Below are 27136 nucleotides of genomic sequence, written 5' to 3' on the forward strand. Positions count from 1 at the left end.
GGCGCCCGCTCTGGCTGCTGGGATGGGGAGGGCACGGGCTCCCTCGGGGAGGGGCTGCCACCGCAGGCACCTTTCGCAGCTCTCGGCGGGGGGCGAGGGCTGGCTGACAGCTAATCGACAGCAGCTGTCCCTTGGCCCTGGGGCGGCTTAGTCCCCTTCTGGCCTCCCAGCACACTGGCTGTCCCCTTCTCTCTGCTCTTCTGGTCTGCTGTTTGATGGATGGAGGTTTTTTTGCCTGGGCCATGATGCGCTTTGTGCCTTCCCCAGCCTGAAGCCGCCTTCCCTCCACAAAACGCTCCAGGCCCTGACAGTGCTGGGTGTTGCAGCTTGCTGGTGAAGGGCTGGGGCTCCCCGCTCCACCCTTGGGATGCAGAGGAACAAGCTGTGCTCTGGCAGGGGCTCCCTGGGAGCTGTGGCTCTCCCTGTGCCACCTGAGCTGTGCAGGAGTGGCTCTTCCTCCTCCTGCAGCTGTTGGACCCTGCTGGGAGCAGGAAGGATCCCCTTCTCTTTGTTTTCTTGCCCCCCCGCCCCATCCCTTGTTTCCCCACCTTCACCTTGCAGAGCCAGGAATGAGGTCAGCTGCACTCAAACCCTTAATTCATCCTTGCTGCGTGCAAAGCTTTTTTTTCCCCCCCATTTCTGCTGTGTAACGGTGTTTATGTGGCTCTAATGCTGAGCTGGGCTGCGTTGCCCAGAATAAATCCTTCCCCTCCCTCCTTCCTGCAGCGTCTGCTGCATCCCCTCGCCAGGGAGCAGCCTGGATCCCTGGGGATGGAGATGGCTCAGGCCAGCCGGCCCCGGCCCTGCCAGCACAGCCGAATCCCACGGCACAGGAACCCCGTCCGCTCCCCCGTGCCTCGCGCTCGCGCCGCTTGGATTTGCAGACTCGGCGTTTTTCTAGCTCTGCTCTCAAAGCCTCTGTTAATAAATCTCAAAATTCATGGCACGTACTGGGGCGCTCTTCAGCCGAGCGGCAGCCGGGAAGGGGGGAAACTGGTGGCTCTTGGTCCGGATTCCTCCTCCTTGTGTTTCCCGGGGGGTGAGCGGCGTTTTGCCGCTCCTTGCCCAGTGCCAGAGCTTCAGTTCGATGCACGGCACGCGTTAGCCATCGCTCCCTGCCGTGCCGGCGCTCGGCATGGCCAAGGCACCACGGCAGCTTGGGAATCCATTCCCAGCGCGGCCAGCTGAGCTGCTTTCATCCCCACCAGAGCCGCGGGGTGCTCTGTGCCGCGGGGAAGGGGTCCCGGCACCCCACGGGAGGGAGCGGAAGCGGCGGGTGGGAACGACCACGGGATCAGCCTTTTCATGCGGCCGTGAATGGCTCTTTGGCAGCCGTGCGGCTCCAGGCATCAACACCAACTGTGGCACATGACGGTCAGATGGGTCCCGCGTCCCCCGGCCTGCCCGGGCTCCCTCTGGCGCTGGGCTTTGCCGGGGCGCGGGCACGGCATCGCGTTTAATCGCGCCTTTGACCACCGCTTTCGCACCCATCGCCTGCCCCGCGGCAAAACACCTTCCCCGGAGCCAGGCCAAGTGGTGCCGGTGTGGGGGGGGATGGGGTTCCCGTCCCCACGCATGGGGGCTGGGAGGGGGCAGCTTGGCTCCTGCAGCAGGGAGGGCCCCATGGGGTCCCCAAGGTGCCTGGACACCCCAGGGCATGCAGGACCCCAGGGCTTGGGGACGCCCCCGGGGCAGATGGGCCTCCCTGGGCACACAGGGCACACGGGACCCCCCAAGACACATGGACCTCCAGGGCGCAGGGATCCCCCCAGATCACACAGGTCCCCAAGATGCTTGGGCACCCCAAGGTGCACAGACAGCCCCCCTCAGAGCACAGAGGACCCCTCTGGCACAGGGCCCCCCAAAGTGCACAGCTTGGCTGTACGTGGACCCACCCCAGGGCATGTGGGACCCCCGTGCACACTGTGACCCCGAGCAGTTGAGCTCCCCAAGGCCGTGCTGGGGGTCTAGCAGCCCCGGCCTCCATGGCGGCTCCCCTCGCTGCCGGGGTGCCACCGTCATGTGTGTGCCCACCCTCCTCAGGAGGAGGAGCCGCGGGAGTCGGCTTTAAAGTGGGGCAGAGAAAGGGTCCTTTCTTCCCCATCACCCTGGGCCGGCGGGTGCGCGGCTGCAGGGAGGCCGGGCAGGGCCGCCGAGGAAAGCGGCTGCCACACCGGAGGTCCTGGTGGGTGCACGGCATCCCCGGCACGTCCCCAACGAGACTCCGGGTGAAGGGACCCCCCCCATCCCCAATTCCTCCCCATCCCCTCAGCCTCGCCAGCGGGTGCCACAGGAACGCTGGCAGGGCAGGCCGGAGCTTCGGTGGGTGCCACGGGAGGCCCTGGGGGCTCGGCCCCCAGCCGGGGGGACCCCAGGGCTGAGGTGGGGGCCATGTCGACGTTGGCCCCCCTGCGCCTGCTGCGTGAGCCCTGGAACGCCAGCGAGGGCAACCAGATCAACACCACTGCCGGGACCAGCAGTGCCTGGTGCCAGGGGCTCGACATCCCCAACGAGCTCTTCCTCACGCTGGGGCTGGTGAGCCTGGTGGAGAACCTGCTGGTGGTGGCCGCCATCCTGAAGAACAGGAACCTTCACTCGCCCATGTACTACTTCATCTGCTGCCTGGCCGTCTCCGACATGCTGGTGAGCATCAGCAACCTGGTGGAGACACTCTTCATGCTGCTGATGGAGCACGGCGTGCTGGTGATCCGCGCCAGCATCGTCCGCCACATGGACAACGTCATCGACATGCTCATCTGCAGCTCCGTCCTGTCCTCCCTCTCCTTCCTGGGGGTCATCGCCGTGGACCGCTACATCACCATCTTCTATGCCCTGCGCTACCACAGCATCATGACGCTGCAGCGGGCCATGGTGACCATGGCCAGCGTCTGGCTGGCCAGCACCGTCTCCAGCACCGTCTTCATCACCTACTACCGCAATAACGCCATCCTCCTCTGCCTCATCGGCTTCTTCCTCTTCGTGCTGGTCCTCATGCTGGTGCTTTACATCCACATGTTTGCCCTGGCCCGCCACCACCTCCGCAGCATCTCCAGCCAGCAGAAGCAGCCCACCGTCTACCGCAGCAGCAGCCTGAAGGGAGCTGTCACACTCACCATCCTCCTGGGCGTCTTCTTCATCTGCTGGGGACCCTTCTTCTTCCACCTCATCCTCATCGTCACCTGCCCCACCAACCCCTTCTGCACCTGCTTCTTCAGCTACTTCAACCTCTTCCTCATCCTCATCATCTGCAACTCGGTAGTCGACCCCCTCATCTACGCCTTCCGGAGCCAGGAGCTCCGGCGGACGCTGCGGGAGGTGGTGCTCTGCTCCTGGTAGGTGGCAGGACACGGACACCCACCGCCCCGTCCGCCACAGGATGGACAGACAGACAGACGCATGGACGGACCGACAGGATGGGACACGCTGCGGGGCGTCACCCTCTGGCACCCCGATCCGGGCTGGCGGGCTCGCGGTACCCAATAAAGGCTCTTTGCAGTGATGCTGTGGCTGCGCAGCCCCCGGGGACCCCCGGGCATGGCGGGGGGGGTGTGTGTGTGTCCGGCCCCTCCCGGCCCCACCGTTGAACTGAAGCCCGGTTCCTCCCAGTTGCCGCTGTTGGGGTGCGGCGGCCGCACCGGCCCCGGGGCCAGGGGGGCCGAGGGGGCAGGGGAGGGCCTGGGGGGGCCGGGGAGAGCCGGGTGCGGGGGGACACCCGACACACCGGCGGGGCCTTGGGGCGGCCCCAGACAAAAGCTCCCCCCCGCCGCCGCCTTTGTTCTCGGGCCGCGCCCGCCCCGGGGCCGGGGGGGAGCTCCTGGTGCCCGGGACCCCCCGGGCCGGGCCCTGCCCCACCCGTGCCGGGACGCGGGGGGGCTGTGGAGGGTGTGGGTGTCCCCCCTCGCCGCCGCCGCCCCGGGATGCTCCCGCCGTGCCCGGGCGGTCCCTGCCCCCCGCATCCCCGCGGTTACCGGGGTCCCCCCGCGCGCCGGGGTGGGTGTGTCCCCCCTCCCCCCCCAAGGGGCGCAGGGGTCCCCTTCCCCCCCGCGCGGGTACCGATGGAGGGGAGGGGGAGGGTGTCCCCCCAAAACCCGACGCCTGGGCGTGGCCGGGGCGTGGCCGGGGCGTGGCGGCGGGGCCGGTGCCGCAGGGCTCGTTGCGGTTTTGCGGCGGCGGCCGGCGATTGGCTGCGGGGCGGCGGTGACGTCAGCGCCCGGCCCGGTGCGGCGCGAGGCGCCCTATAAAGGCAGCGGCGGCGGCGGGGCCGCCCCCCGCGCTCCGTCCCGGTGTCCCGGTGTCCCGGTGTCCCGGTGTCCCGGCGCCCCGTCCCGCCCCCCCCCCCGGCAGCACCATGAGGGAGATCGTCCACATCCAGGCGGGACAATGCGGCAACCAGATCGGCGCCAAGGTAACGGCGGCCGCGCCCCGCCGCGGGCCCCGCCGGCGGACAAAGACACCCCCTCCCGCACCCCCTCCCCTCCCCCCCCCTCCCCGCCGCACCGGGCGGACAAAGACCCCCACCCCCGCCCCCCACCCCCGCCTTTGTCCGCCCGCCGCCGCCCTTCAGCACCGCGGACAGCGCCCGCCCCGCCGCCAGGGGGCGCCCCGCCCTGCCCCGCCCTGCCCCGCCCGGGTTTGGGGGGGGGGGGGTCCCGGTGCGCCCCCTCCCCACGCTGAGCCCGGTGCCCCCCGTCCCTCCCCCAGTTCTGGGAGGTGATCAGCGACGAGCACGGCATCGACCCCAGCGGCAACTACGTGGGGGACTCCGACCTGCAGCTGGAGCGCATCAGCGTCTACTACAATGAAGCCTCCTGTAAGAGACCCTCCCCGGGACCCCCCCGCATCCCCCCGGGGCCCCCCGGGGCGGGGCAGCCCGGCACCCCCACCCTGAGCGTGTGGGAGGCCCCCCCGGCCCTTCCCTCCCCCACCCCGCTGCAGGCAGGTCCTGATGTGGGGGGGGGTGTCAGACATGCGCCCACCCCACAGAGCCCTGGGGGGGACGTGTGCGCCCACCCCCGTGGGATCGTGTGGTCTGGGAGGGGGAAAGACTCGTGCATCCATCCCCGTGGGACCCCCACTGTAGGTTGGGGCGGGGGGACAGACATGTGCACCCACCCCTGTGGGACACTGCACTCTGGGGGGGACATGACACGAGTGCCCACCCCCGCAGGGCTCTGCAGTGCTGGCAGGGGGACACATGACATGCACCTAGCCCCAGTGGCACCCTGTGGTTTGGGGGGGGGACAGATGTGTGCACCAACCCCCGTGGGACCCCCACTTGGGGGGAAGAGTGTGTCCATCCCCACAGGGACCCCCTGGGTTGAGGAGGGACACACACGACATGAGCACCCAGTCCCACAGGGACCCCCTGTGTTGGGGGGGAAACGACATGAGCACCCAGCCCCATGGAACCCGTGGGTTGGAGGGAGGGGTCAGACATGTGCACCTACACCCGTGGGACCCCCACTATGTGTGTATGTGTGGGGAGAAGAGTGCGCCCAGCCCATGGGATCCCCTGGGTTGGGTAGGTGGGACACGACATGAGCATCAAGCCCCGCAGGAGCCCTGAAGGGTGGGGGGGGATGTGACATGAGCACCCACTCCCATGGGGACCCCTTGGGTTGGGTGGGGGGGACACAACATGAGCACCCAGCCCCATGGGAGCCCTGCAGGGTGTGGGGGTGCACCCACGAGCACCCAGCCCCACAGGGACCCCGTGTTTGGGAGGGAGGGACCGGCATGTGCCCAGCCCTGTGGTACCCTGCAGGGTGGGGGGCACCCCGGGGTGGGGGGAGCGGCAGGCGCCCTCCTGGCACGGGGTCTCTCGCAGCTCACAAGTACGTGCCTCGCGCCATCCTGGTGGACCTGGAGCCGGGGACGATGGACAGCGTGCGCTCGGGCGCCTTTGGCCACCTCTTCCGCCCTGACAACTTCATCTTCGGTAGGTCTATGGGGAGGGGGACGCCGTCACCCCGGGGTCCCCACACCCCACCTGGGCCATCACCCCCTGCCACAGGGCGCTCGGCGGGTGCATCCCCACCCGCGCCGTGGGGCTCGGCGCAGCCGGCACGCCGCCAAACCTTTGTGGTTTCCGCTTCCCACCCCGCCCCGGCTTCAGATCTTGCCGATGCCGGTGGCGGCGGTGGCGCCCGGCCCCCTCCCCAGCGTGGGCGTGGGGGTGCCGGCGGCCATCAGGTGCCTTTTTTTCCCCCCCCAAACAGGCCAGAGTGGGGCCGGCAACAACTGGGCCAAGGGCCACTACACGGAGGGGGCCGAGCTGGTGGACTCGGTGCTGGACGTGGTGCGGAAGGAGTGCGAGAACTGCGACTGCCTGCAGGGCTTCCAGCTGACCCACTCGCTGGGCGGCGGCACCGGCTCCGGCATGGGCACCCTCCTCATCAGCAAGGTGCGGGAGGAGTATCCCGACCGCATCATGAACACTTTCAGCGTGGTGCCATCCCCCAAGGTGTCAGACACGGTGGTGGAGCCCTACAACGCCACGCTCTCCATCCACCAGCTGGTGGAGAACACGGATGAGACCTACTGCATCGATAACGAAGCTCTCTATGACATCTGCTTCCGCACCCTCAAGCTGGCCACCCCCACCTACGGCGACCTCAACCACCTTGTCTCGGCCACCATGAGCGGCGTCACCACCTCCCTCCGCTTCCCCGGCCAACTCAACGCCGACCTCCGCAAGTTGGCCGTTAACATGGTGCCCTTCCCACGGCTCCACTTCTTCATGCCGGGCTTCGCCCCGCTGACGGCCCGCGGCAGCCAGCAGTACCGCGCCCTCACCGTCCCCGAGCTCACCCAGCAGATGTTCGACGCCAAGAACATGATGGCCGCCTGCGACCCCCGCCACGGCCGCTACCTCACCGTGGCCACCGTCTTCCGGGGCCGCATGTCCATGAAGGAGGTGGACGAGCAGATGTTGGCCATCCAGAGCAAGAACAGCTCCTACTTCGTGGAGTGGATCCCCAACAACGTCAAGGTGGCCGTCTGCGACATCCCTCCCCGGGGGCTCAAGATGTCTTCCACCTTCATCGGCAACAGCACGGCCATCCAGGAGCTCTTCAAGCGCATCTCGGAGCAGTTCACGGCCATGTTCCGCCGCAAGGCCTTCCTCCACTGGTACACGGGCGAGGGGATGGACGAGATGGAGTTCACCGAGGCCGAGAGCAACATGAACGACCTGGTGTCCGAGTACCAGCAGTACCAGGACGCCACGGCCGAAGAGGAGGGCGAGATGTACGAGGACGACGAGGAGGAGTCGGAGGCGCAGGGCGCCAAGTGATGCCCCACCGCCCTCCCAGCCGCCCGCAGAACCCCCCCGCCCCGGCTTCGCGCTGCTGCCCCCCAGCCGGGCTCCCCGCCGCGCGCCCCTTCGGTGTCTCCTGCCCCCATCCCCACCCCGAGCCGCCTTGGCCCCCCATGCCCCCCTCCTGCCTCCCCACTTTTCGTTTTTTACTGGTTTGTGTCTAATTTTTTTTTTGAATACTTAATAAATTTATTGCTGTCCAGGTATGACCCGTCTGCAGCTCGAGGGGGCGGGAGGGGGCGGGATGGGGACCTTCTGCTGAGGGCAGCTTGGGGGCTCAACCCCCCCCCAGCCCTTGTCATTAACAGGGGGCCGTGGGGACCCCCCATGCCCAGGGTGGCAGCGCCCAATCCCTGGTCCCCTCACAAATGATGCCCTGTCCCCCAGTGGGTCACTCTGCCCCACAGGGCTGCCCCCCACCCTGGGCCGGGGTGCAGGTGCCCCCTTGCCCAGCTGCCCAGAGGGTGGCTGTGCCTTTGTCCCCACTGTCACCCTTCTCTGTGGGTGGGTAGGGGTTGGCTGCCCCCTCCCTGTGCCAGGACTCCATGTCTCCCCAGCTGAAGGGGGTGCACAGCCCCCAGGGTGCTCCTCCATCCCCCAAGGGCTGGGCACATGCCAGGCTTTGGGGGTCCAGGGCACCCCCAGGCCAAACAGCCCTGACCCCCACCCCTGGCACTGGGGAACCCCAGCTCCAGCCTGGGCACTGGGTTGACCCTGGAGTGGGGGGCCAGGCTGTGCTGCCATGGGGCTGCAGCCCCCCGGGGCTGCTGCTCCAGCCTGGGGGTGGGGTCCCTGTGCCCCTGCGTGGGTGTGGGGAGAGGGGCTGAGCTGTGGGGGCAAGGGAAGGGGCTGGGGGGCCAGGTCATTATGGTGCTGGGGGCTATGGGCCTAGGAGCTATGGGAACTGGGAGCTATGGGGCTGAGGGCTACAGGGACAAAGGACTGAGGCTGGGGGCTACAGGGACCAGGGGCTATGGGGCTGGGGGCTACAGGGACAAAGGACTATGAGGCTGGGGTCTACAGGGACAGGGGGCTATGGGGCTGGGGGCTACAGGGACGAGGGAGTATGGGGCTGGAAGCTATGGGGACTGGGAGCTATGGGGCTGGGGGCTACAGGGACAAAGGACTACGGCGCTGGGGCGTGCGGGAGCAAGGAGCAATGGGGCTGGGGGCTCTGGGGACCGGGAGCTATGGGGCTGGGGGCTCCGGGGCTGAGGCCATGGGGCGGAGAGCTGTGGGGCGCGGTTAAGAGGAGGCGGTGGTGGGCCGTGGGGCCGTGCGGGTACCTCCGTGCCCGTGGGTCGGGCCGCCGCGTCCCCCGCAATGTCCCCGCTGTCCCGTCCCCCCGCCCCCGCGCGGCCCCGCCCGGGCGCAGTGCGGTCCTCCGGCCGCCAGGGGGCGGCAGCGCGGGGCGGGGCGGGGCGCGGCGCGGCCGTGAAGGAGCGGGGGGCGGCGCGCGGCGCTGCGGTGAGCGGGGCGGGGGCGGCGGGGGCTGCCCCCTGGCGGGCGGGAGGGGCCGGGGGTCTGCGGGGGGGGTGCGGGGGTGCGGGGGGGCAATGCGGGGGGGGAACGGGGGTGCGGGGGGGGACTGTGCAATGCGGGGTGCGGGGGTGCGGGGTGCGGGGGGGCTGTGCAATGCGGGGTGCGGGGGGGACTGTGCAATGCGGGGTGCGGGGGGTGCGGGGGGGCTGTGCAATGCGGGGTGCGGGGGGGACTGTGCAATGCGGGGTGCGGGGGGTGCGGGGGGGCTGTGCAATGCGGGGTGCGGGGGGGGGGGCGCTGCCGTCCAGGCCCCCGCGGGGAGAGTGGGGGGCTGTGGGGATCCCACGCGGGGTGGCCCGGACGGGGGGACCGTGGGGCAGGGCGGGGGCTGCGGGCGGGGCAGGCGGAGGGACGGGTTCGTCCGGGGGGGCCGGGGCCGGTGCTGGGGTGTTGGTGGCGGTGGGGGGGTGGTGGGGGGGTGGCGGTGATGGGGGGGCCGGTGGGGGTGGCGGTGACAGTGCTGGGGTGGCGGTGCCTGCAGTGGGGTGCTGGTGGTGGTGATGGGGTGTTGTTGTTGGTGTCAGGGCGCTGGTGCCTGTGTTGGGGTGCCAATGGGTGTGGTGGGGTGTCGGTGAGGGTGCTGGGGTGACAGTGCCAGTGGCAGGGTGTTGGTGCCAGTGGTGGGGTGTTGGTGGCAGTAGTGGGGTGTCGGTGCCTCTGAGGGGGTGCTGGTGGTGGTGGTCGTGCTGGGGTGTCAGTGCTGGTGCTGGGGTGCTGGTGGCAGGGTGTTGGTGCCGGTGGTGGGGTGTCGGTGCCTGTGATGGGGTGGTGGCGGTGCTGGGGTACCAGTGTCAGAGTGCCAGTGCCGGTGTCGGGGTGCTGGTGATGGGGTGGTGGTGCCGGTGATGGGGTGTTGGTGCCTGTGATGGGGTGCTGGTGGCGGTGCTGGTGCTGATGTCAGAGTGCTGGTGATGGGGTGGTGGTGCCTGTGATGGGGTGTTGGTGGCAGTGGTGGGGTGTTGGTGGCAGTGGTGAGGTGTTGGTGCCTGTGATGGGGTGCTGGTGCTGATGTCAGAGTGCTGGTGATGGGGTGCTGGTGCTGGTGGTGGGGTGTTGGTGGCAGTGGTGGGGTGTTGGTGCCTGTGGTGGGGTGCTGGTGCTGATGTCAGAGTGCTGGTGATGGGGTGGTGGGGTGTTGGTGGCAGTGGCGGGGTGTTGGTGGCAGTGGTGGGGTGTTGGTGCCTGTGACGGGGTGCTGGTGGTGGTGCCGGGTTGCCGGTGTCAGGGTGCCGGTGCCAGCGGCTGAGGCGGTGCCCGGCGTCCCGCAGGGCGGGCGGCGATGGCGTACGACGAGCGGCTGGCCCGCTTCCGCCAGGCCCACCTCAACCCCTTCAACAAGGCCCCCGAGGAGCAGCAGGAGCGCCCCGACGGGGCGGCCCCCCCCCCCAGGTGGGTGCTGACCCCCCCTCGCCCAACCCTGCCCCACGGTGGGGGCTGGGCAGGGGGTCCCAGCCCCCCCCATGGCGCTCACCCCCTTCCAGCCCCACGGCCGGACCCTTCCCCGGGGGACCCCGAGGGCGCCCTGGACCTGGGCCTGGCCGAAGACCACTTCTCCCGCCCCGTGGTGAGTGGGACTGGGGAGCGGGGCTGGGGGTGTGTGTGGGGCAGGGAGGGGGGGAGGCTCAGCTTCCTCCTCCTCCTCCTCCCGCTGCAGGGCCTGATCCTGGCATCAGACGTGCAGCAGCTGCGCCAAGCCATCGAGGAGTGCAAGCGGGCCATCCTGGCGCTGCCTGAGCACTCGGAGCGGCAGAAGGACGCGGTGGTGCGGCTCATCCACCTCCGCCTCAAGCTGCAGGAGCTGAAGGTGGGGACGGGGACGGGGCGGGGGGTCTCCGTGGCTGGTGGGGGGGCGCACTGACACCCCCACCACCACCACCACAGGACCCCGGCGAGGATGAGCCCAACATCCGCGTGGTGCTGGAGCATCGCTTCTACAAGGAGAAGAGCAAAAGCGTGAAGCAGATGTGCGACAAGTGCAGCACCATCATCTGGGGCCTCATCCAGACCTGGTACACCTGCACAGGTGGGGCCGGGACCCCCGCCCCGAGCCGCCCCACGCCCCCGTCCCCGCGCTGACGGCCGCCCGTCCCTGCAGGCTGCTACTACCGGTGCCACAGCAAGTGCCTGCCGCTGGTGAGCAAGGCCTGCGTGCGGGCCAAGGTCAGCCACCAAGCCGAGTATCAGCTCAGCATCTGCCCCGAGAGCGGGCTGGACAGCCAGGACTACCGCTGCGCCGAGTGCCGTGCCCCCGTCTCCCTCCGTGAGGCTGCGCTGCCGCCGCCGCGGGGGGCTGTGGGCTGTGGGGGGCTGTGGGAAGCTGGGCGCTTTGTGGGGCTGGGGGCTGTGTGGTACTGGGGGGGGGGAACTGCGGGCTGTGGGGGGCTGGGGGCTGCGGGTGGGGTGTGGGGCTGGGGGGAACTGGGGGCTGCATGGGCTATGTGGTGGGGCTGGGGGCTGCGTGGCACTGCGTGGGGCTGGGGGGAACGTGAGGGTGCATGGGCTACGTGGGGCTGGGGGCTGCATGGCACTGCATGGGGCTGGGGGGAACGGGAGGGTGCATGGGCTACATAGGGCTGGGGGGAGCTGGGGGCTGTGTGGAACTGGGGGCTGCATGGGGCTGGGGGGGGTGCATGTGGCTGGGAGGGGGCCTTGGGGGAACTGGGGGCTCTGGGGTTGGGGGCTGGGAGGGGCTGGGAGGGCTGGGGAGGGCTGGGCGTTCTGTGGGACTGTGTGGGACTGGGGGGAACTGGGGGCTCTGTGGGGCTGTGTGAGGTTGGGGGGGGCTGGGGGCCGTGTGGGGCTGTGGGGTGGGGGTTGCGTGGGGCTGGACTTCTTTGGGGGCTGCGTGGGGCTGGGAGCTCTGGGGAGCCGGGGAGTGAGGGCTGGGGGGGGACACCCACAGCACGTGCGACAGTGATGTTGGGGCCCCGCTGTGTCCCCGGGTGCTGCCGCACGTCCCGCGGGGGTGCGTGGCGGGGCCAGCAGGGCGGTGCCGGCGCGTGTGCCAACGCGTGTGCCGCCGGCGCGTGTGCCGCCGCAGGGGGGGTGCCCAGCGAGGCCCGCCAGTGCGACTACACCGGCCTCTACTACTGCAGCAGCTGCCACTGGAATGACCTGGCCGTCGTGCCTGCTCGCGCCATCCACAACTGGGACTTCGAGCCCCGCAAGGTGTCCCTGGTGGGGGGCTCGGGGGCGCCCAGGGTCCCGGGGGGGGCCGCGGCCCTGGTCATGGGGGTCCCTGGGGGTTGTAGCCCTGGTTGGAGGTCACTTGATGGGGGGGCATGTCCCTGGGCAGGGATCCATGGGGCCATGTCCCAGTTAGAGGTCACTTAGAGGGTGCCGTGTCCCTGGGCAGGGGACCCTGGGGGCTATGTCCCTGGTCAGAGGTGACTTGGGGGAACCATGTCCCTGGTTGGAGGTCACTTGGGGGACCGTGACCCTGGGCAGGGGTCCCTGGGGTCTGCACCCCTGGGTAGCAGTCACTTGGGGGGGGGTGGTGTCCCCAGGGCTGTGTCCCTGGGCTGGGGTCTCTGGGGAACGTGGCCCTGGTTGGAGGTCACTAGTGGGGGGCTGTGTCCCTGGGCAGGGGTCCCAGGGGGCTGTGTCCCAGTTAGAGGTCACCTGCGGGGGGGCCCTGTCCCTGGGCAGGGGTCCCAGGGGGGCCATATCCATGGTTGGAGGTCACTTGGGGGTCTGCGTCCCTGGGCACAAGGGTCCCTGGGGGCTGCACCACCAGGCAAGAGTCACCTGGGGGGGGGGATGTCCCCAGGACTGTGTCCCTGGCACTGGGGGTCCTGGGGCTGTGGTGCCGAGGGTCCCCGTGGTGGCGGCGATGGGGGCGTCCCCGGTGGCCGCGGGGTGACGGCGGTGCCGGCCGCGGGCGGGCAGGTGTCGCGCTGCAGCATGCGGTACCTGGCGCTGATGGTGTCGCGCCCCGTGCTGAAGCTGCGGGAGATCAACCCGCTGCTCTTCAACTACGTGGAGGAGCTGGTGGAAATCCGGGTGAGCAGGGCAGGGGGGGGCAGCGTGGGGCGAGGGGGGGCCCTGACGGCACCCGCTGGCTCCCACAAAAGGGGAGCGGGGCAGGGCTGGGGACGGAGGGTGCCCAAACGGCTGAACTTGACCCAGCCTGACCTTGTCCCCGTCCCATGGGTGCCGTCCCCGCCGCAGAAGCTGCGCCAGGACATCCTGCTGATGAAGCCCTACTTCATCACCTGCAAGGAGGCGATGGAGGCCCGGCTGCTGCTGCAGGTGAGGCCCCGCACGGGCGGCCAAGCCGGGGGGACCCCGGGACCCCGGGGGTGACGGGCGCGGGGGTGATGGCCTCTCCGCCTGCAGCTGCAGGACCGGCAGCACTTTGTGGAGAACGATGAGATGTACTCGCTGCAGGACCTGATCGACATCGAGGCCGGGCGCCTGAGCTGCTCCCTGACGGAGATCCACACCCTCTTCGCCAAGCACATCAAGCTGGACTGCGAGGTGAGACAGAGCCGTGGGGCAGCCTCGGCCGCGACCCACGGCGCGGCTCCCGTGGAGGTATTTGGGGAGCGCGCGGGGGGTCCCTGCCGGGCGCCGTTTGTACCCTCCGCCCGCTCCCGCCCCAGCGCTGCCAGGCAAAGGGCTTCGTCTGCGAGCTCTGCAAGGAGGGCGACGTCCTCTTCCCCTTCGACAGCCACACCTCTGTCTGCACCGACTGTTCCGCCGTCTTTCACAGGTAACGGTGGCACCGGCGACAGCCGCCTCCCGCCACCGGGATGGGTGGGGGGTCGGGGCACCGGGGCGGCGCTGCGGCCGGCACCGGGGGGTGACCCGGCGCTGTCCCCCACCCCGCAGGGACTGCTACTACGACAACTCCACCACCTGCCCCCGGTGCGCCCGGCTCAGCCTGCGCAAGCAGTCCCTCTTCCAGGACTCCGGCACCGAGGCAGAGCTCTGAGAGGGGGGGACCTGGCCCCACGGCAGCCCGCGGGGCCGGACGGGGTGACCCTCCGGCTCTGCGAGGCCGCTGGGACCCCGGACACTGCAGGGTGGGAGGTGTTGGTGTGCGGCATGGCGGGGGCGAGCGTGCCGTCTGAGCCGGAGCGACGGGTGCTGGCAGGGAGGGTGAGCGTGGTGGGGGGCCCCCCTGCCCCTCATACACACACAGAAACACACTACTGCGATAACATTGCTGATTTTGGGGGGAAAACCCCGGTTCCCCCCACACCGTGGGCATGCCCGGTCCTGGGGCTGAGCCCCCCAGGGTGGGGGCGCTGCAGGAGGGCTGGGCCGTGCGGGACCCCCCCGGGTTTCTTGTAGCATTAACGAGGCCTCTTTGCGCAACTCAGCACTTGTGTCTGTGCTTTGGTGTGGGGGGGGGGCTGCCCCAACCCCCTGGGACCCCCAGTATAGGTCGCACTGCGCCTGTGTCCCGTCCCACCGATCCTCCCCTTCCCTCCCCACCTGCGGCGATGGAGACGGGCAGAGCCGCGGCAGAGCTGGCTGGGTGGGTCGGTTTTACCGGTACACAGCGCTGCTACATGATGGACCGGGCCAACACCGGCACCGGCCGCGCCCGGGCAGCACATCCCACCGCTCCCAGCAGCTGGGGCTGTGCTGGGCTCTGGGTCCTGGTTGCCCCTTCCCCAGTAGCGTGGTGGGTGGCGGTCTGCCCGGCCACCAGCTTTAGCCAGCCCTGGGTCCCCCTTGGCGGGGCTGGGGGCTTCTTCTGCCCACAGCCGCTCCCCGGTGCCTCCGGGCGAGCTGCCCGCTCCCCCCGCCGCAGCACCAGTCCTGCGCCCCGGTTCTCCCCGGGCAGGGCGGCGGGGACGGGCTCCAGTGGTGCCCAGGGTCGGCACCGGTGTCCCCCCCTCCTCCGTGTCCATCCCCCAGCGTGTCCCCTAGGGCTCCCGGGGCCGCTCGGCGGGCAGGAAGGCATCCGGGGGTCCTGGCGGCAGCTCCGGTTCGCTGAGGTGCTTCTTCTCCCGGCCTTGCTCCCGCGCTCGGGTCCAGGAGGGCGAGCGCAGGTACCCGGCCCGTGGCACCGGCTGCAGCCCTGCGGGGACAGATGGCTCAGGGCCTGCCGGACGGATGGATGGACGGACGGACAGGCCCCTCTTGCTCACCGCTGGGCGATTCTCCAGCCGCATTCTCTTCGTCGGAGTCGGCAAAGACCTCGGCGAGCTCCTGGTCCGACATGTCGGTCAGCTCCGTCAAGTCCAGGAGGTCGAAGTGCACCTCCAGCGAGGAGACGCTGCTCAGGGGCTCTGCGGGCAGCCAGTGGTGCTGGGGGTCCGGAGGGACGCCCCGGGGATGGCCTGCAGGGCAGGAGCCCTGGGGAGGGGATGGGGGACCCCGGGGACGGGGCTGGCCGCACTGGGCCGCACTCACGTCTGCGCTCGGTGACCTGCAGCAGGCCGGCGCTGGGGATGGGGATGCCACCCTGCTCCTGCTCCGCAGGGGTTCCGGGGGGCTCCTGTGCCGGCCCGTGGGTGGGGGTCCCCGCCGGGCGCTCTGGGACCAGCACCTCCTTGCCAAGCTCTGTGATACCAGCACTTGCCGCGTTGGTGACAGCAGGACCCTCCCGGGGCCCTGTGGGGGCTTCCTGGATGAGGGGGACCGGGACCCCGGGGGCACGGGGGGACGGGCAGAGCTGGCCAGGGCCTGGCAGCCCCTGCGCCGGCAGCCCCGCGCCCCACACCCCGCACAGCCCCTTTGTGTTGATGAGACAAAAGCGCGGCCCCGTGCCGGAGCCCAGACAAGGGGCGGTTTGTTTGCTGGCAAGAGCCGGCGGGGCCGAGGCGGCCACGGTCGCGGTCACGGCACAGCCAGGCCCGGGCACCCCTATGGGGCTGAGCGGGCACCAAGGGTGGGCAGGAGACCCCCCCCCGTGCCTGGGTCACAGCAGCACCCCGGCCCCTGGCCCACTGTGGGATGGACCATGTGCCACCGGGCCCTGCCGTCACCGCGCTGCCGGGTGAGACGGCGCAGGGACAGGCTCGCCGCGAGCTGGGCATCTCCCCCTTCCCCCCAGGATGGGCACAGTGGGGCAGGGGACAGAAATGCCCCCACCCAGGGAGACAGGACGGGGAAAGGGACCTTACGGGGGCATTCGGTTCCTTTCCTGGCACACGGAGCCGCAGGACAGCGGCACCCCTGCCCCGACGTCGGCTATGCCGTGTCCTGACTCTGCATGGTGAGACCAGGCACCCCGCACTGCCAGCACCTTCCCTCCAGCCAGGAAACGGGGTCCCCACTGCACTCCAACACTGGGGGGGACACGGGGAGCTGCCGGCTCCCGCCACCCCACCCCACGCACCACCACGGCGTCACGCACCAGGGCTGGGGGGGTGGGTGATGCCGCGGTGGTGGCACCTGGAGCGCGTCCTCCCCTGCCACCAGCAGCCTCCCGGCCCCACTCCCCCCCACCCCGAGCCCCCACCCACCGGGGCGCTGGTCCCTGCCGCAGAAATCCCCTCTGGCCTCCGCCTGCATGGTCACGCCGCGCCGCCGGCCACGCTGCCCCGCTCAGGCCTGGGCTCACCGGCTGCCTGGCGGGGAGCGGGGCCGGCATCAGGGCTCCCTCCCCGCACACCGCTCTGCTGACTCACGTCAACCCGCAGAGCCAGGCGGCAGCCAGCCCCGGCCACCCCGCCACCATCACCCCGCCACCATCACCCCGCCACCATCACCCCGCCACCATCACCCCATGCCTGCCCGCTCCCCAGTGCCATGGCACCGCGCCTAAGGGCCCGGTGTTGCAGGAGGGCACGGCCACCACTGCGACGGGCCATGGCACAGCCATGTGCGGGGCGACAGGCGTCTGTGGGAGCCCTGGCACCACCCATGTCACCATGTGGGACCCTGCTGCAGACACCCCCCCCCGCAACGCCAGGCCCCCCACGGCCACTGCCCCGTCCCCGAGTGCCCCAGCCCTCTGCGATCCTCCACTGGCACCCCTGCACGGGGGTGTCTGCCCCGGCACCCCACCTCCCCACCCTGCACACCCCCCCAGCACCTCAGCCTGCTCCAGGCACCCTGTACCATGGGGCCTGGCACCCCGCTGCACCCCCACATCCCCTGAGCACCCTGCTGTGCACCCAGGGCACCCCACTGCACCCCCATGTCCCCACAGCACCCCACCATGCACCCATGTCCACTGGGCACCCCCCTACACCCCCAGACTCCCACCCCAGACTCTTTCTGCGCACACCCCCTGCACAGCCCCGTGCTCTGTGTCCCGCCCCCCAAATCCCCCCGACCCCCACCCCTGCGGCTGGTCACCCCCGCAGGACCCCACCCGCACCCACGCCCCCCACCCCGTGCACACCCGCACCCGCTGTGCACCCCCCTTGCACGCGCATCGCCCCCATCCCCATCCAGAGCCCCCTGCACCCCCATCCCGCCCTGCACCCGCCCCCCTTGCACTCCCCGGCACACCCCCTGCACCCCCACCCTTTGCACGCCCCTTACACACCCCCTTGTACCCACCCCGCCCTTGCACACCCACCCCTTCCATCCCCCCTTTGCAGCCCCCCCCCTTGCACCCCCTTCCTTGCACACACACCCTCCCCTTGCACCCCCCCTTTGTATTCCCCGTTGCACGCACACCCCCGGTCCCCCCGCCGCTGGCTCCCGCCGGGCCCGACACCGCGGTGACGGCCGCTCCGCCCCACCGCCCTCACCTGCCGCGCCGGCCGCTCCCGGAGCCCCCATGGGCCGCTGGGGCCGGTGGTGCCGGTGCCGGTGCCGGTGCCGGTGCCGGTGCCGGGGCGGGGCGGGCCCGGTGCCAGCCCGCAGCCCGCACGGTCCTGCCCGCCGCGGCGGGGGCGGGGCCGGGGGCGGGGCCGGGGGCCGGGGCGCGGGGGGTGGGACACCCGCGGACACAGGCCGTAACGGGGGGCAGCGGGGACCCCCGGGCACGGCAGGCCCCCGGGACACGGGGGGGACCCGGGAAGGGCGGGGCTCCGGGAAGGGCGGGGCTCCGGGGAGGGCGGGGCCCCGGGCGCGGAGCAGGCCCCGCCGCCGTTGCTAGGGCGGCCCCCCCGCGTTGCTAGGGGCGTGTCCGGCCGCCGGGCAACTCTCGCGAGAACAGCCCGCCCCGTTGCCTGGAGACGGCGGCGGCTGCCATTATGGTGAGAGCGGGGCCTAGGCCTGGGCTTGAGCTTGGGTTTAGGCTTACGCTTGGGTCGGGACCCGAGGGAGTCCCGGGGCGACCGACGAGGGGTCTGGGCCCGCTGCTGAAGCAGCCGCTGTGGAGCTGGGCTGGCAGCGGCTGGGCGTCTGCCATGGGTGGGGGGTCCTGAGGGGTCCCCGAGGCCTCCAGGCCCCCCCCCAGAGGCCCCGGCCCCATCAGCCAGCGCCCACTGTCCGCCCTCGACTCGGCCCTGCCATGAGAGCAGGGACGCTCCGTGGCCTGGGCCAGCGCGGGGACACTGAGCAGCGCGGTCTCCTCCCAGCACCTCGGGCGTCTCGCTTGCTTTCCGTAGGCACCCAAAAAGAAAGTCGGGAAAAAAGGGAAAGGGAGCAAAGCTCCGGCGGTGGTGGATGCCTTGTCCCCGAGGGAGATGAGCAAGGAGCAGGTGAGAGGTCCCCCGCCACCCAGCCCACCCCTGGCTAGGGGGACATTGCTGCCTGCAAGAGCAGTGCCCGGGACCCCTGCTCAGTGCCTGGCTCTGGGGACAACAGGTGGCGGAGGGTGACAGAGACAAGCAGACAGGGCTTGTCTCACTGCCTGATGCGCGTCTGTGCTGTGGGGGGGTTCTCCCTGTTCCTGGAAGGAGCAGCCCCCTGGTCCCACCCTCCCTTCCGCTGGCCCAGGGCACTCTGCTCTCAGTGCCCTTGCTGCCTTCTCCCCAGCTCTGTGACCGCGGCAGCCTGCTCAGCCGGGCAGTGGCTCAGCCTGGAGCTCTGTGATTCTTGGCCTGCTGTGCTTTCGGTTGCGTTGCTGCTGGGGCAGGAGGCTCCTGCCGGGCGGGGAGGGCAGGCAGAGATGGAAGAGGAAGCTGCTGCCCCTTGATTGCTCCAAGTCCTGCTGGTTTTGCCCTACAAACAGAGGAGGAGATGGTCCTGGCCTGGGTACCTCGCTCCTGGGATAAGGTCCTGCACATCTCAGTGCCAGCAGTGTGCCCAGGTGGCCAAGGAGGCAAGAGCATCCGGGCTTGTGTCAGCACTGGTGTGGCCAGCAGGAGCAGGGGAGCAGGGCAGGGATCAGGCCCCTGTGCTCGGCACTGGTGAGGCCCCACCTCGAATGCTGGGCTCAGGTTTGGGCCCCTCGGGACAAGAAGGCCCTTGAGGTGCTGGAGCGTGTCCAGAGAAGGGCAGCGGGGCTGGGGCAGGGTCTGGAGCACAAGTGTGCTGGGGGGCGGCTGAGGGAGCTGGGGGGGTTTAGCCTGGAGAAGAGGAGGCTGACGGGAGACCTTATCGCTCTCTGCAACTGCCTGAAAGGAGGCTGGGGGTGGTGGTGTGGTTGGTCTCTTCTCCCAAGTAACAGGCAATAGGATGAGAGAAAACAGCCTCAAGCTGCGTCAGGGGAGGTTTAGATTGGATGTTAGGAAAAATTTTTTCACCAAGAGGGTTGTCAAGCACGGGGAGAGGCTGCCCAGGGCTGTGGTGAAGTCACTGTCCCTGGAGGCGTTTAAAAGACATGTAGATGTGGTGCCTGGGGACATGGTTTAGTGGTGGGCTTGGTAGGGCTGGGTTAATGGTTGGACTTGATGATCCTAGAGGTCTTTTCCCAGCTAAGCAACTCTATGATTCAGTAGTATTCAGGCACCTGAGAATAGCGTTGCCAGATAGAATATCTGAGCCTGGGCTGCCTTGTGGTAGGATAAGGGTTTGTTACTCCTTTCCTGGAGGCTGATGGGCTCTGTAAGGTCCAGGCTGTGTCAAGGCTCCTCCCCTTCCCTCCCACCCTTCTCTGTCCCAGTAACAGCCACTTGGTCCTGCCAGGTTTGTGACATGGCTTGCCGTGGCTGCCTCCCAAAGGCATCTGTCTGAGGCCTCCTTTTCCCCCTACCTGGCTCTTCCTCTCGGCTTTGCAGCTGGAGAAGCACGTTGCACGTCTCCGGGAGGAGCTGGACCGGGAACGGGAAGAGCGCAACTATTTCCAGCTGGAGCGTGACAAGATTCACACCTTCTGGGAGATCACCCGCCGGCAGCTGGAGGAGAAGAGGGCAGAGCTGCGGAACAAGGACCGGGAGATGGAGGAGGCAGAGGAGCGGCATCAAGTGGAGATCAAGGTGGGAAAGGAGAAGGCTAAAGGTGGTGTGTGTGTGAGCCTCAGGCAGCGCTGGGGAGGTGAGGGAAGGGGGAAGAGGAGGAGGAGCTGGGTGGGATGCAAGCCAGGAGTATCTCAGCCAATATCCCAGCTCCAGGTGTCTCCTGCTGAAGCCCCTCACCCCATCTGTGCCTTGTCTTTTAGGTTTACAAACAGAAGGTGAAGCACTTGTTGTACGAACACCAGGAAAACCTCACCGAGCTGAAGGCAGAGGGCACCCTGTCCATGAAGCGGGCCCAGAAGGATCACTGGGCCCAGGAGATGGAGCTGCGGAAAGACATGCGCTCCTTGAAAGTGGAGCTGAAGGAGCAGGAGCTGGCCAACGAGGTGGTGGTGAAAAACATGCGCCTGGTACGTCCCTGGCCAGGCCGGAGCCGCCTGTGAGGTGCCCCTGTGGCAGAGGGAGGCGGTGGGGCTCCCACCCATCCTGCCACGGGGGGCTGGAGAGCCTCTGAGCCACCATCTGCACAGATGATGGGGATCTGTGCTGTGGCGGGAGCCTGTCCCTGGGAGCAGGAGGGAATCCCTTGGGATGCGGGTGACTCAGGATTTGGTTGTCTGCCTCTAACACACAGCTTCTCCCTCACAGAAACAAGAGGAGGAGCTCACCCGGCTCTGCAACGACTTTGAGAGACAAGTGAAAGGTGAGGACACACACGTAGCCCCTGCGCGAGCTCCCTCAGTCAGTGTGCCAGGGAGGGCTCCTCTGAGCTCTGCTGTTCCACCAGGCTCCCTGCCAGAACCTCGAGTGGAAAGGGGACCCATTGTCCCCCAGTTTTGCCCAGTTTTCCCCCCAATTCTTGTTCCCCCGTGCACTGGGGCTGCCAGACCCCCAGCGTTGCATGGACTTGTCCTCAAGTAATGCCAGGTTGGTGCTGGCTCACGGAGCTGGGGCGCCTTACACAGGGTCTCCAGGAGGTCCCACTCAGCCCTCTCTGCGCTCCCCCAGAGATTGAGGCCAAGTACGCCAAGAAGATGCAAGCGCTGCGGGACGAGCTTGATTTGCGGAGGAAGACTGAGATCCACGAGGTGGAGGAGAGGAAGAACAACCAGATTGGCGAGCTGATGAGGAACCATGAGAAGGCCTTCAGCGACATGAAGAACTACTACAACGACATCACCCTCAAAAACCTGGCGCTCATCAGCTTGTTGAAGGTACTTCCTGCCCCACTGCTGCTGCCTGCCCGGCCCACAGAGCGTCACCCTTCCACCGAGGGACCAGTCCTGTGGGGGTTTCACCCAGAGCTGGGCAGTTCCCAGGTGGTGGTGCAGGTGCTGCTGACCTCCTGAGGGTTGCACGCCCTTATGCGAGCGAAGCTCTTGAGCACGGGGAGACGTGTCTTGCTGGGCCAGCAGTGGGAGGGCGGCTGGGCAGTGTGGGAAGCTCTGAGGAGCCAGGCAACCCCCAGGATTCGGTACTTGTGTTCTCGAGAACAGGAGCAGGTGGAGGAGATGAAGAAGAGAGAGAACCACTTGGAAAAGGAGAAGGCGGATGTGCTGCTCCAGAACAAGGAGCTGAAGGAACCCCTGCAGCAGGCCCAGGAGCAGGTCTCTGAGCTGCAGAAGAAGGTGGCCCACCACGACAAGGACAGGGAGGCCCTGATGGTGAGCAGCCAGCCCTGTCCTTTTCCTGGCTCTTTCCCAGTCACTCAGCAGTGACCTCTGTTGCTCGGCTGGGAGCTGCTGGCCAGGCTGAGCAAAGGCCTTTGAGTCCTTTTCAGCTTAGCTGGGTGTTTCTAAGGTCTCAGGCGGGACTCCTGGAACTCTGGCAGTGAGAAACCAGAGTAGCTGCAGAGGGGGAAGGGAGTTGGTGTAGGCGCTGCCTGATTTTTCTCACCCGTATCTCTCTGCTGGCCACTCTCCTCCCTTGCCAGAGCGCATCCCCCACACCCCCCAGAGAAACCCGTGCTCTATAACTGTCCCTTCCCGCTCACAGAACACAAAAGCCCGGCTGAAAGTCACCCAGAAGGAGCTGAAGGATCTTCAGTGGGAACATGAAGTGCTGGAGCAGAGGTTCAGTAAGGTGAGAGCTGTGGGTGGGCCTGGGCATCCCGTTTCCCCCTCCAAACCCTGTTCCCTCCGCAGAGGACTGGGGCCGGGGGCTTAGGAGTGAGCCTGTGCTTAGCCGAGGGCTTTCCAAAGCTCTAATCCAGGGCCGTGCAGATAACTGCTGCTCCTAGCAAAGCTTCTCACGGCTTTGGCATCTCCCCCGGCCAGCAGGCGGGCCTGGCCTTGAACTTTGCCAGGCAACCACAGCAGTCCCCTCCTGGCCTGCGAGGCACCGGCTGAGGCAGCAGCACCTCGGGGGGCAGAGCCGTGGGGAGCAATGGTCACGGGCCACCGGCCCTGGCCTCAGCTTGCTCCTTCTTTCTGCTGGCGTTCGGGGGTCGCTCCCCCTGCTCGACGTGCTGTGGCGGCTCGGGATGAGTCTTGTCAGCTGAGTTCTGCCAGCCTCGGCCTCTCCCCCCACCAGCTAACCCAGATAAATCTATTGAGGCGAGAAGAGAGCTCATTTGCAATTCGTAGAAATCCCCAAGAATATGAACGTTGATCTGAGGCCTCGTTAACAATCCATCATTAAGGCAGCAACGTATTCAGTGCATTCAGAAATAGGCTGCGGAGGAGAAATTGTGTCCTAATTAGGACAGTTATTAACTAGCTGTGAGCCAGGGACTCCTGCCAGCTGCGAGGAGGAGAGGAGAGACCCCCCCTTGTGCTGTGGGGCCCTCTCTGAGGTCTAAAATAGTGCCGCAGTGAGCCTGTCAGCCTGTTCTGCTGCTGGGGGTGTCCTGTGGCCTGAGGGGAGGAGGAAGCAGAGGCGCAGGTGCTGAGGAGGTGCCAGGGAGGGAGGGAGGAAGCCGTGCTCCGGCACATGCATTCCCCATGGCTGCAGGTGCCGTGGGGGACGGCTGGGCTCCTGGAGCTCTTTGCCGCCAGCCCCGGGGGTCCGGAAGGGGTGCAAAGGCACGCTGTCTTTGGGAGCAGGTGCAGGCGGAGCGAGACGAGCTCTATCAGAAGTTCACCAAAGCCATTAACGAGGTGCAGCAGAAGACGGGCTTCAAGAACCTGCTCCTGGAACGCAAGCTGAAAGGACTTCTCAGCGTCCTGGAGAAAAAGGAAGTGGAGCTCAGCGAGGTCTTTGCAGCCTCCAACCTCGAGCCAAGTGCCCTCTCCTTGGTCTCGCACAAGCTGGAGGTACTGTGCGCTGCCGTGGGGCCTGGCGAAGGCCGGCCTCAGCGGGGCAGAGGCTGCTCCGGGGCAAACGCAGACCCTCGAGTGCACCAGTCCCCCTGCTACATGTCTGTAGCTGCCACGTCACTCACTCCCGGCGCTCCCAGGGCCACGTGCAGCGCCTCAGGGCGCTCCGGCTCTCCCTCGAGAGCAGAGCGTGTGGGCGTTGGAGTTTGGCATGAATTTCACCCTCAGGTGGGGCCTGTTTCGAGGAGGATGGCCCCAGGCCGAGCGGCGCTCACCTGAGCTCCATGCTGCCGACATGCAGCAGACGGCTGCGTGCAGGGTCCCTCAGCAACCCGGGGCGCTCCGTGCATGGGGATTTGCAGCTGGTGAACCTCTCCTGGCCTCCCTGGCTGCAGAGCCAGCATAGACGGGTTCCCAGGGGCTCTGCGACGTCTGCCACACTAAAAATACATACGCAGAAAGCCTCAGTGCGGCAGCTCGGAGACCCACATTCCTGGAGCCTGTCGCAGCCATAACTGGAGAAGCAGCACTTGCTTCAGGCCAGGTTGAGACACGGGGGACATCGGTTCTGTGCGTGGCTCAGCCACTACCCCGCCACCAGCCCGTCCCCTTCCAGGTCTCCTCTGTGGTGGGTGACACCAAAACCCACGGACACCCCCTTGCTGGGGTGCTGGGGCTGTGCCAAGCAGCAGCCGAGGCTCTGGGGCCGTGGGATGGGGCAGCCGATGTGTCACCTACTGGCACAGGTGCCACAGCAGCGGGAAGGAAAACACATTCCTGGGAAGGCGTCACGGCGTCGAGCTCTCCCACAGCTGCTGGGGTCCCAGAATTCCTCTGCGCAGCTGCCTCCAGCGTCTTCTCAGGGAGACTCTCTCCCTGTAATTCCCCCGGTGCCGCGGCGGCAGGGCGGTGCTGCCGGAGCAGGTGCTGCTGTCGCGCCCCCCGCCTCGCAGCGGGGCTGGTGGTGATGGCGCGGCTGTGCCAGCGCTGGCGTTGTTGATCCAGGACGTCCCCATCCCTCGCCTCTGCCCGGGGCTGGCTGTCCCTGGCGGTGCTGGCTCAAAGGGAGCAGGGCCGTGGCCGCCTGCCAGGCCGTGCCGCGAGCCGCTCCGCTTGAGCCAGGCCCTGGTGCCAGCTCGGCCGCCACGCAGCCGCTCCTCCGTGCGCTCCGCCACGCCGCCGCTCCCTCCCGCGGCACGGCCACCGTGCCCCCGGGGCTGGGCAGCCGCTGCCTGACGCGTCGTCTCCTTTTTGCAGGACGTCCTCAATTCCAAGAACGCCACCATCGAGGACCTGCAGCACCAGCTGGCCCGAGCCTGCAAGGTGAGGGAAGGGGCTGCCCTGTCCCCCGCCCTGCCGTGGGGCTGGGGGCTGCTGGGCAGTGGCTGTGGCTTGGCAGGGTGGAAATGGGACTGGAGGGGAGGGAAGGGGACTCCAAGCGTGCCAGCTGAGCCGCTTCGTGCCCTGATCCAGGCAGGACCTGGCCCAGGCTCTGGTTTCCCCTTTGCCTGGCGAAGGAAGGCATGTTGGGGTGTCCCCTGCCACACAGGGGGGTGCAGGGAGCTGGGCCGGAGCCTGGCTTCAACCAGACAACGCAGGGCTCCTCTTGCAGGCGCACGATGACATGCTGCGGACGTTCGAGGCAAAGCTGACGGCCTTTGGGATCCCCCTGGACAACCTGGGCTTCAAGCCCCTGGCGAGCCCCTTGCTGGGGCAGGGCCCCGCGGGACTCGTGGCCGTGCCCACCTGAGGCTGGGAGCGGGGCTGTGCCCCCGTCCTGCTCCGCGCCATTAAACACACCCCGGTGAGCTTTCCCAAGGACCCGCAGGACCCTCTCTCTCCCCCCTGGCGGGGTTTTTCCCTGCAGAGCAGCCCCCCACACCTGCCTCCGGGGCTGGCCCCCGCCTGCGCCGCCCCTGCGGCTCCCCTCCTTCCCCCTCCGGAAGCTGGGCCTGCACTGGCCCAGGAATGTGATTTTTTTGTTTGTTTGTTTGTTTGTTTTTGAGACAAACAGTGCTGTTTGAAGCCTTTAATGGTGGCAGTGATGTAGTTTCCCTCCCCAGTGACCTTCCATCCCTGGGAGGGAGGACATTCCTGTCCCCTAACTTCCCCGGTATGTCGTGTAGGAGTAGGGGCTGATCAGCAGCGGGAGGTGCAGCTTCTGCGCCGGGTCAGTGATGGTGAAGACGACCTGAGGGAGAGTGAGGAGGCAGGGGCTGGGATCCCCCTCCCTCCAGTGGGGCTCAGCAGCCAGAGCCAGGCTCCGGGGGGTTCTCAGAGCAGAGCTGGCAGCGCTGTGGGAGGGAGGCCGGGGCAGGCAGCTCCCAAAGCCCGGCTGTGGCACCAGGACCCCCGTGGCTTTGGCCATGGCTGGCTCCCATACCCCCCATCCCCTGCTCCCCGCACCTCCACGAAGGGGTAGAAGCTGGCGTGCCCCAGGCCCTGCCAGTACGCTGCCGTCTCAAAGCGCAGTTTGTAGGTGCCAGCCTCAGTCTGCCCCGGAGCCAGGAGGGGCAGGCAGCGCCCATCCTCATCTGTCCACCTGAAACGAGGAGCAAACCCTGCCACAGCAGCCGGCCCGGGCCCCCGGGACTTGCTGCCAGCGGTCCCCGGGGTGAAGGCCCAGCAGCCTCCCCATGGCTGGCTCCCCGGGGGACAGGCAGCATCACGCTTTGCCTGTTTCACCGCTGCCGGCTCTCCTACCTCTGCACCACCTCTGTCCACCGCGGCCCCGGCTCCTGCAGCTGGGCCAGGTGGATGGCGAGGCCGGCTGCCGGCAGCCCCGTGGCCGTGTTCAGCACGTGGGTGGTCAGGGAGCCGTTCGTCGCCTCCGACATGCCTTTGGCCTGGGGCAGAGGAGTGAGCGGGGCTGGGACGCGTCCCCACAGCACCGTCCGCCTGCCCCCTGAGCCATGCTGCGGCAGTGCTGCAGCCAAGCTTCCCAGAACCCCCAGCCCCTCACTGGAGGGGCCCTGGGGCAGACTTGGGGTCGCCCACGTCCTTCCCGTGCCGTGGGGTTCAGCTCAGCCAGCCCCAGCACCGCCGCCCCGGGGCCCTGCCTGCAGCAGAGCGCTGCCTTCCCCGGCGGCAGCCTGGGTGCCCCGCGGCACCGCTGCCGTCTGCGCCGTTCCGCCAAGTTCCTGCCCGGAGGGAAGGCTGCGTGCCTACGGCAGCGCCGGAATCCCTGCTCACCCGTCCGTCCCGGTGAGCTGCGGCATGGGCTGCAGCGCGGCGGCAACGGCCAGCCCGGACGCAGGGAGGAAGCCACCCTGTCCTGGCAGTCCCGTCCCAGTTGCCTTCCCTGCCCGTGGTGTCACGTGCGGGCAGACATTAACCCTGCAAGCGCTCCGGAGCTGCCTGGAGTGGGCAGCCAGCGCGGGGTCAAGGGCAGTGCCGGCGGGAGCACCGTGGCAGGGCGGGAGCACGTCCCGGCGCTGCTGCTGGTCGGGCAGGGCCAGGCTGCCCACCTGGAGCAGGACCAGCTCTCGCTGCCGTCGCGGCACTGGCTCCAGGCCTCAGCCGCTGGCTCGGGGACATCGGAGAGGCACGACGGCAGGCAAGGGCTCCCGTCTGCTTACCTGGCTCTGCTCCGTCCCGCTCGGCCAGGGGCCCGCAGCCGGCGACACCGCGCAAGCTGCCATCCCCTGCTCCGGCCGCCCTCCCCGCCGCCGCAGCCTCTCACCGCGGAGCTGGCGAGGCTGGACGCCGCTATCCCGGTGCAGGACTGTGGCAGAGCTGGGCGCTCCTCCCCGGCTGGGCCGAGCCAGCACAGGTGGCTTCCCCCTGGGAGGTGCACCTGGGAGCCCCGCCGGCACCCACGC

The 27136-nt window shown here is 68.6% G+C and overlaps 5 protein-coding genes across 14 annotated transcripts; 3 read left to right on the forward strand and 2 right to left on the reverse strand.

Moving 5' to 3' along the window:
* The first annotated feature begins 2376 nt into the window (after positions 1-2376).
* Positions 2377-7524, forward strand: TUBB3 (tubulin beta 3 class III). The gene is made up of 5 exons (XM_064459935.1): positions 2377-3318; positions 4202-4405; positions 4702-4810; positions 5828-5938; positions 6219-7524. The coding sequence occupies exons 1-5, from the start codon at positions 2392-2394 to the stop codon at positions 7292-7294; spliced, it is 2427 nt and encodes an 808-aa protein (XP_064316005.1). The 5' UTR covers positions 2377-2391; the 3' UTR covers positions 7295-7524.
* Positions 7525-8730: 1206 nt separating this feature from the next.
* DEF8 (differentially expressed in FDCP 8 homolog) lies at positions 8731-14186 on the forward strand. 6 transcript variants are annotated; one of them, XM_064459816.1, is made up of 12 exons: positions 8731-8785; positions 10129-10244; positions 10338-10424; positions 10515-10664; positions 10742-10883; positions 10956-11120; positions 11901-12028; positions 12749-12862; positions 13031-13111; positions 13199-13339; positions 13465-13574; positions 13694-14186. In XM_064459816.1, exons 2-12 carry the CDS (start codon positions 10140-10142, stop codon positions 13794-13796), a joined length of 1326 nt encoding a protein of 441 aa, XP_064315886.1. In that variant the 5' UTR covers positions 8731-8785; positions 10129-10139; the 3' UTR covers positions 13797-14186. The 6 variants fall into 6 exon arrangements, with proteins under 6 accessions (XP_064315886.1, XP_064315885.1, XP_064315890.1 ...); XM_064459815.1 differs by having other exon boundaries at positions 10129-10424; XM_064459820.1 differs by lacking the exon at positions 8731-8785 and having other exon boundaries at positions 9340-10244; positions 10742-10869; positions 11956-12028; positions 12806-12862.
* Positions 14187-14338: 152 nt separating this feature from the next.
* On the reverse strand, positions 14339-17815 carry DBNDD1 (dysbindin domain containing 1). 2 transcript variants are annotated; one of them, XM_064459823.1, is made up of 5 exons: positions 17524-17815; positions 16285-16385; positions 15230-15379; positions 14965-15105; positions 14339-14894 (listed from the first exon to the last, which is right to left on the reverse strand). In XM_064459823.1, the coding sequence occupies exons 2-5, from the start codon at positions 16331-16333 to the stop codon at positions 14740-14742; spliced, it is 495 nt and encodes a 164-aa protein (XP_064315893.1). In that variant the 5' UTR covers positions 16334-16385; positions 17524-17815; the 3' UTR covers positions 14339-14739. The 2 variants fall into 2 exon arrangements, with proteins under 2 accessions (XP_064315893.1, XP_064315892.1); XM_064459822.1 differs by having other exon boundaries at positions 16285-16389; positions 17524-17814.
* A 14-nt stretch (positions 17816-17829) lies between these two features.
* Positions 17830-25348, forward strand: GAS8 (growth arrest specific 8). Of its 3 annotated transcripts, XM_064459812.1 has the most exons (11): positions 17830-17973; positions 18328-18420; positions 19882-20079; positions 20262-20468; positions 20707-20761; positions 21067-21272; positions 21555-21722; positions 22054-22140; positions 23103-23312; positions 24573-24638; positions 24928-25348. In XM_064459812.1, the coding sequence occupies exons 1-11, from the start codon at positions 17971-17973 to the stop codon at positions 25063-25065; spliced, it is 1431 nt and encodes a 476-aa protein (XP_064315882.1). In that variant the 5' UTR covers positions 17830-17970; the 3' UTR covers positions 25066-25348. The 3 variants fall into 3 exon arrangements, with proteins under 3 accessions (XP_064315882.1, XP_064315883.1, XP_064315884.1); XM_064459813.1 differs by lacking the exon at positions 18328-18420 and having other exon boundaries at positions 17931-17973; XM_064459814.1 differs by lacking the exons at positions 17830-17973; positions 18328-18420; positions 19882-20079; positions 20262-20468 and having other exon boundaries at positions 20708-20761; positions 21024-21272.
* LOC135314838 (5-hydroxyisourate hydrolase-like) lies at positions 25330-27028 on the reverse strand. Of its 2 annotated transcripts, none has more exons than XM_064459824.1 (4): positions 26894-27028; positions 26019-26161; positions 25722-25857; positions 25330-25506 (listed from the first exon to the last, which is right to left on the reverse strand). In XM_064459824.1, the coding sequence occupies exons 1-4, from the start codon at positions 26954-26956 to the stop codon at positions 25417-25419; spliced, it is 432 nt and encodes a 143-aa protein (XP_064315894.1). In that variant the 5' UTR covers positions 26957-27028; the 3' UTR covers positions 25330-25416. The 2 variants fall into 2 exon arrangements, with proteins under 2 accessions (XP_064315894.1, XP_064315895.1); XM_064459825.1 differs by lacking the exon at positions 26894-27028 and adding an exon at positions 26508-26656.
* Between the last annotated feature and the right edge of the window lie 108 nt (positions 27029-27136).

The sequence above is a fragment of the Phalacrocorax carbo genome, chromosome 8 (assembly GCF_963921805.1).
Source record: "Phalacrocorax carbo chromosome 8, bPhaCar2.1, whole genome shotgun sequence".
NCBI lineage: Eukaryota > Metazoa > Chordata > Aves > Suliformes > Phalacrocoracidae > Phalacrocorax > Phalacrocorax carbo.

What these genes read in the sequence shown, in the direction of transcription:
- TUBB3 (XM_064459935.1), top strand. Translation starts at nt 2,392, where the DNA reads ATGTCGACGTTGGCCCCCCTGCGCCTGCTGCGTGAGCCCTGGAACGCC. An exon ending in CTACTACAATGAAGCCTCCT is followed by an intron (nt 4,811 to 5,827) that starts GTAAGAGACCCT and finishes GGTCTCTCGCAG; the next exon opens with CTCACAAGTACGTGCCTCGC. An exon ending in CCCTGACAACTTCATCTTCG is followed by an intron (nt 5,939 to 6,218) that starts GTAGGTCTATGG and finishes CCCCCCAAACAG; the next exon opens with GCCAGAGTGGGGCCGGCAAC.
- DEF8 (XM_064459815.1), top strand. Translation starts at nt 10,140, where the DNA reads ATGGCGTACGACGAGCGGCTGGCCCGCTTCCGCCAGGCCCACCTCAAC. An exon ending in TCAAGCTGCAGGAGCTGAAG is followed by an intron (nt 10,665 to 10,741) that starts GTGGGGACGGGG and finishes CCACCACCACAG; the next exon opens with GACCCCGGCGAGGATGAGCC. An exon ending in GACCTGGTACACCTGCACAG is followed by an intron (nt 10,884 to 10,955) that starts GTGGGGCCGGGA and finishes CCGTCCCTGCAG; the next exon opens with GCTGCTACTACCGGTGCCAC.
- DBNDD1 (XM_064459823.1), bottom strand. Translation starts at nt 16,333, where the DNA reads ATGCAGGCGGAGGCCAGAGGGGATTTCTGCGGCAGGGACCAGCGCCCC. An exon ending in GCAGGTCACCGAGCGCAGAC is followed by an intron (nt 15,106 to 15,229) that starts GTGAGTGCGGCC and finishes GGCTGCCCGCAG; the next exon opens with AGCCCCTGAGCAGCGTCTCC. An exon ending in GGCTGGAGAATCGCCCAGCG is followed by an intron (nt 14,895 to 14,964) that starts GTGAGCAAGAGG and finishes CTGTCCCCGCAG; the next exon opens with GGCTGCAGCCGGTGCCACGG.
- GAS8 (XM_064459812.1), top strand. An exon ending in TGGTGAAAAACATGCGCCTG is followed by an intron (nt 20,469 to 20,706) that starts GTACGTCCCTGG and finishes TCTCCCTCACAG; the next exon opens with AAACAAGAGGAGGAGCTCAC. An exon ending in CGCTCATCAGCTTGTTGAAG is followed by an intron (nt 21,273 to 21,554) that starts GTACTTCCTGCC and finishes TCTCGAGAACAG; the next exon opens with GAGCAGGTGGAGGAGATGAA.
- LOC135314838 (XM_064459824.1), bottom strand. Translation starts at nt 26,956, where the DNA reads ATGGCAGCTTGCGCGGTGTCGCCGGCTGCGGGCCCCTGGCCGAGCGGG. An exon ending in GCGGGACGGAGCAGAGCCAG is followed by an intron (nt 26,162 to 26,893) that starts GTAAGCAGACGG and finishes CCTCTGCCCCAG; the next exon opens with GCCAAAGGCATGTCGGAGGC. An exon ending in GCTTCTACCCCTTCGTGGAG is followed by an intron (nt 25,507 to 25,721) that starts GTGCGGGGAGCA and finishes ACTCTCCCTCAG; the next exon opens with GTCGTCTTCACCATCACTGA.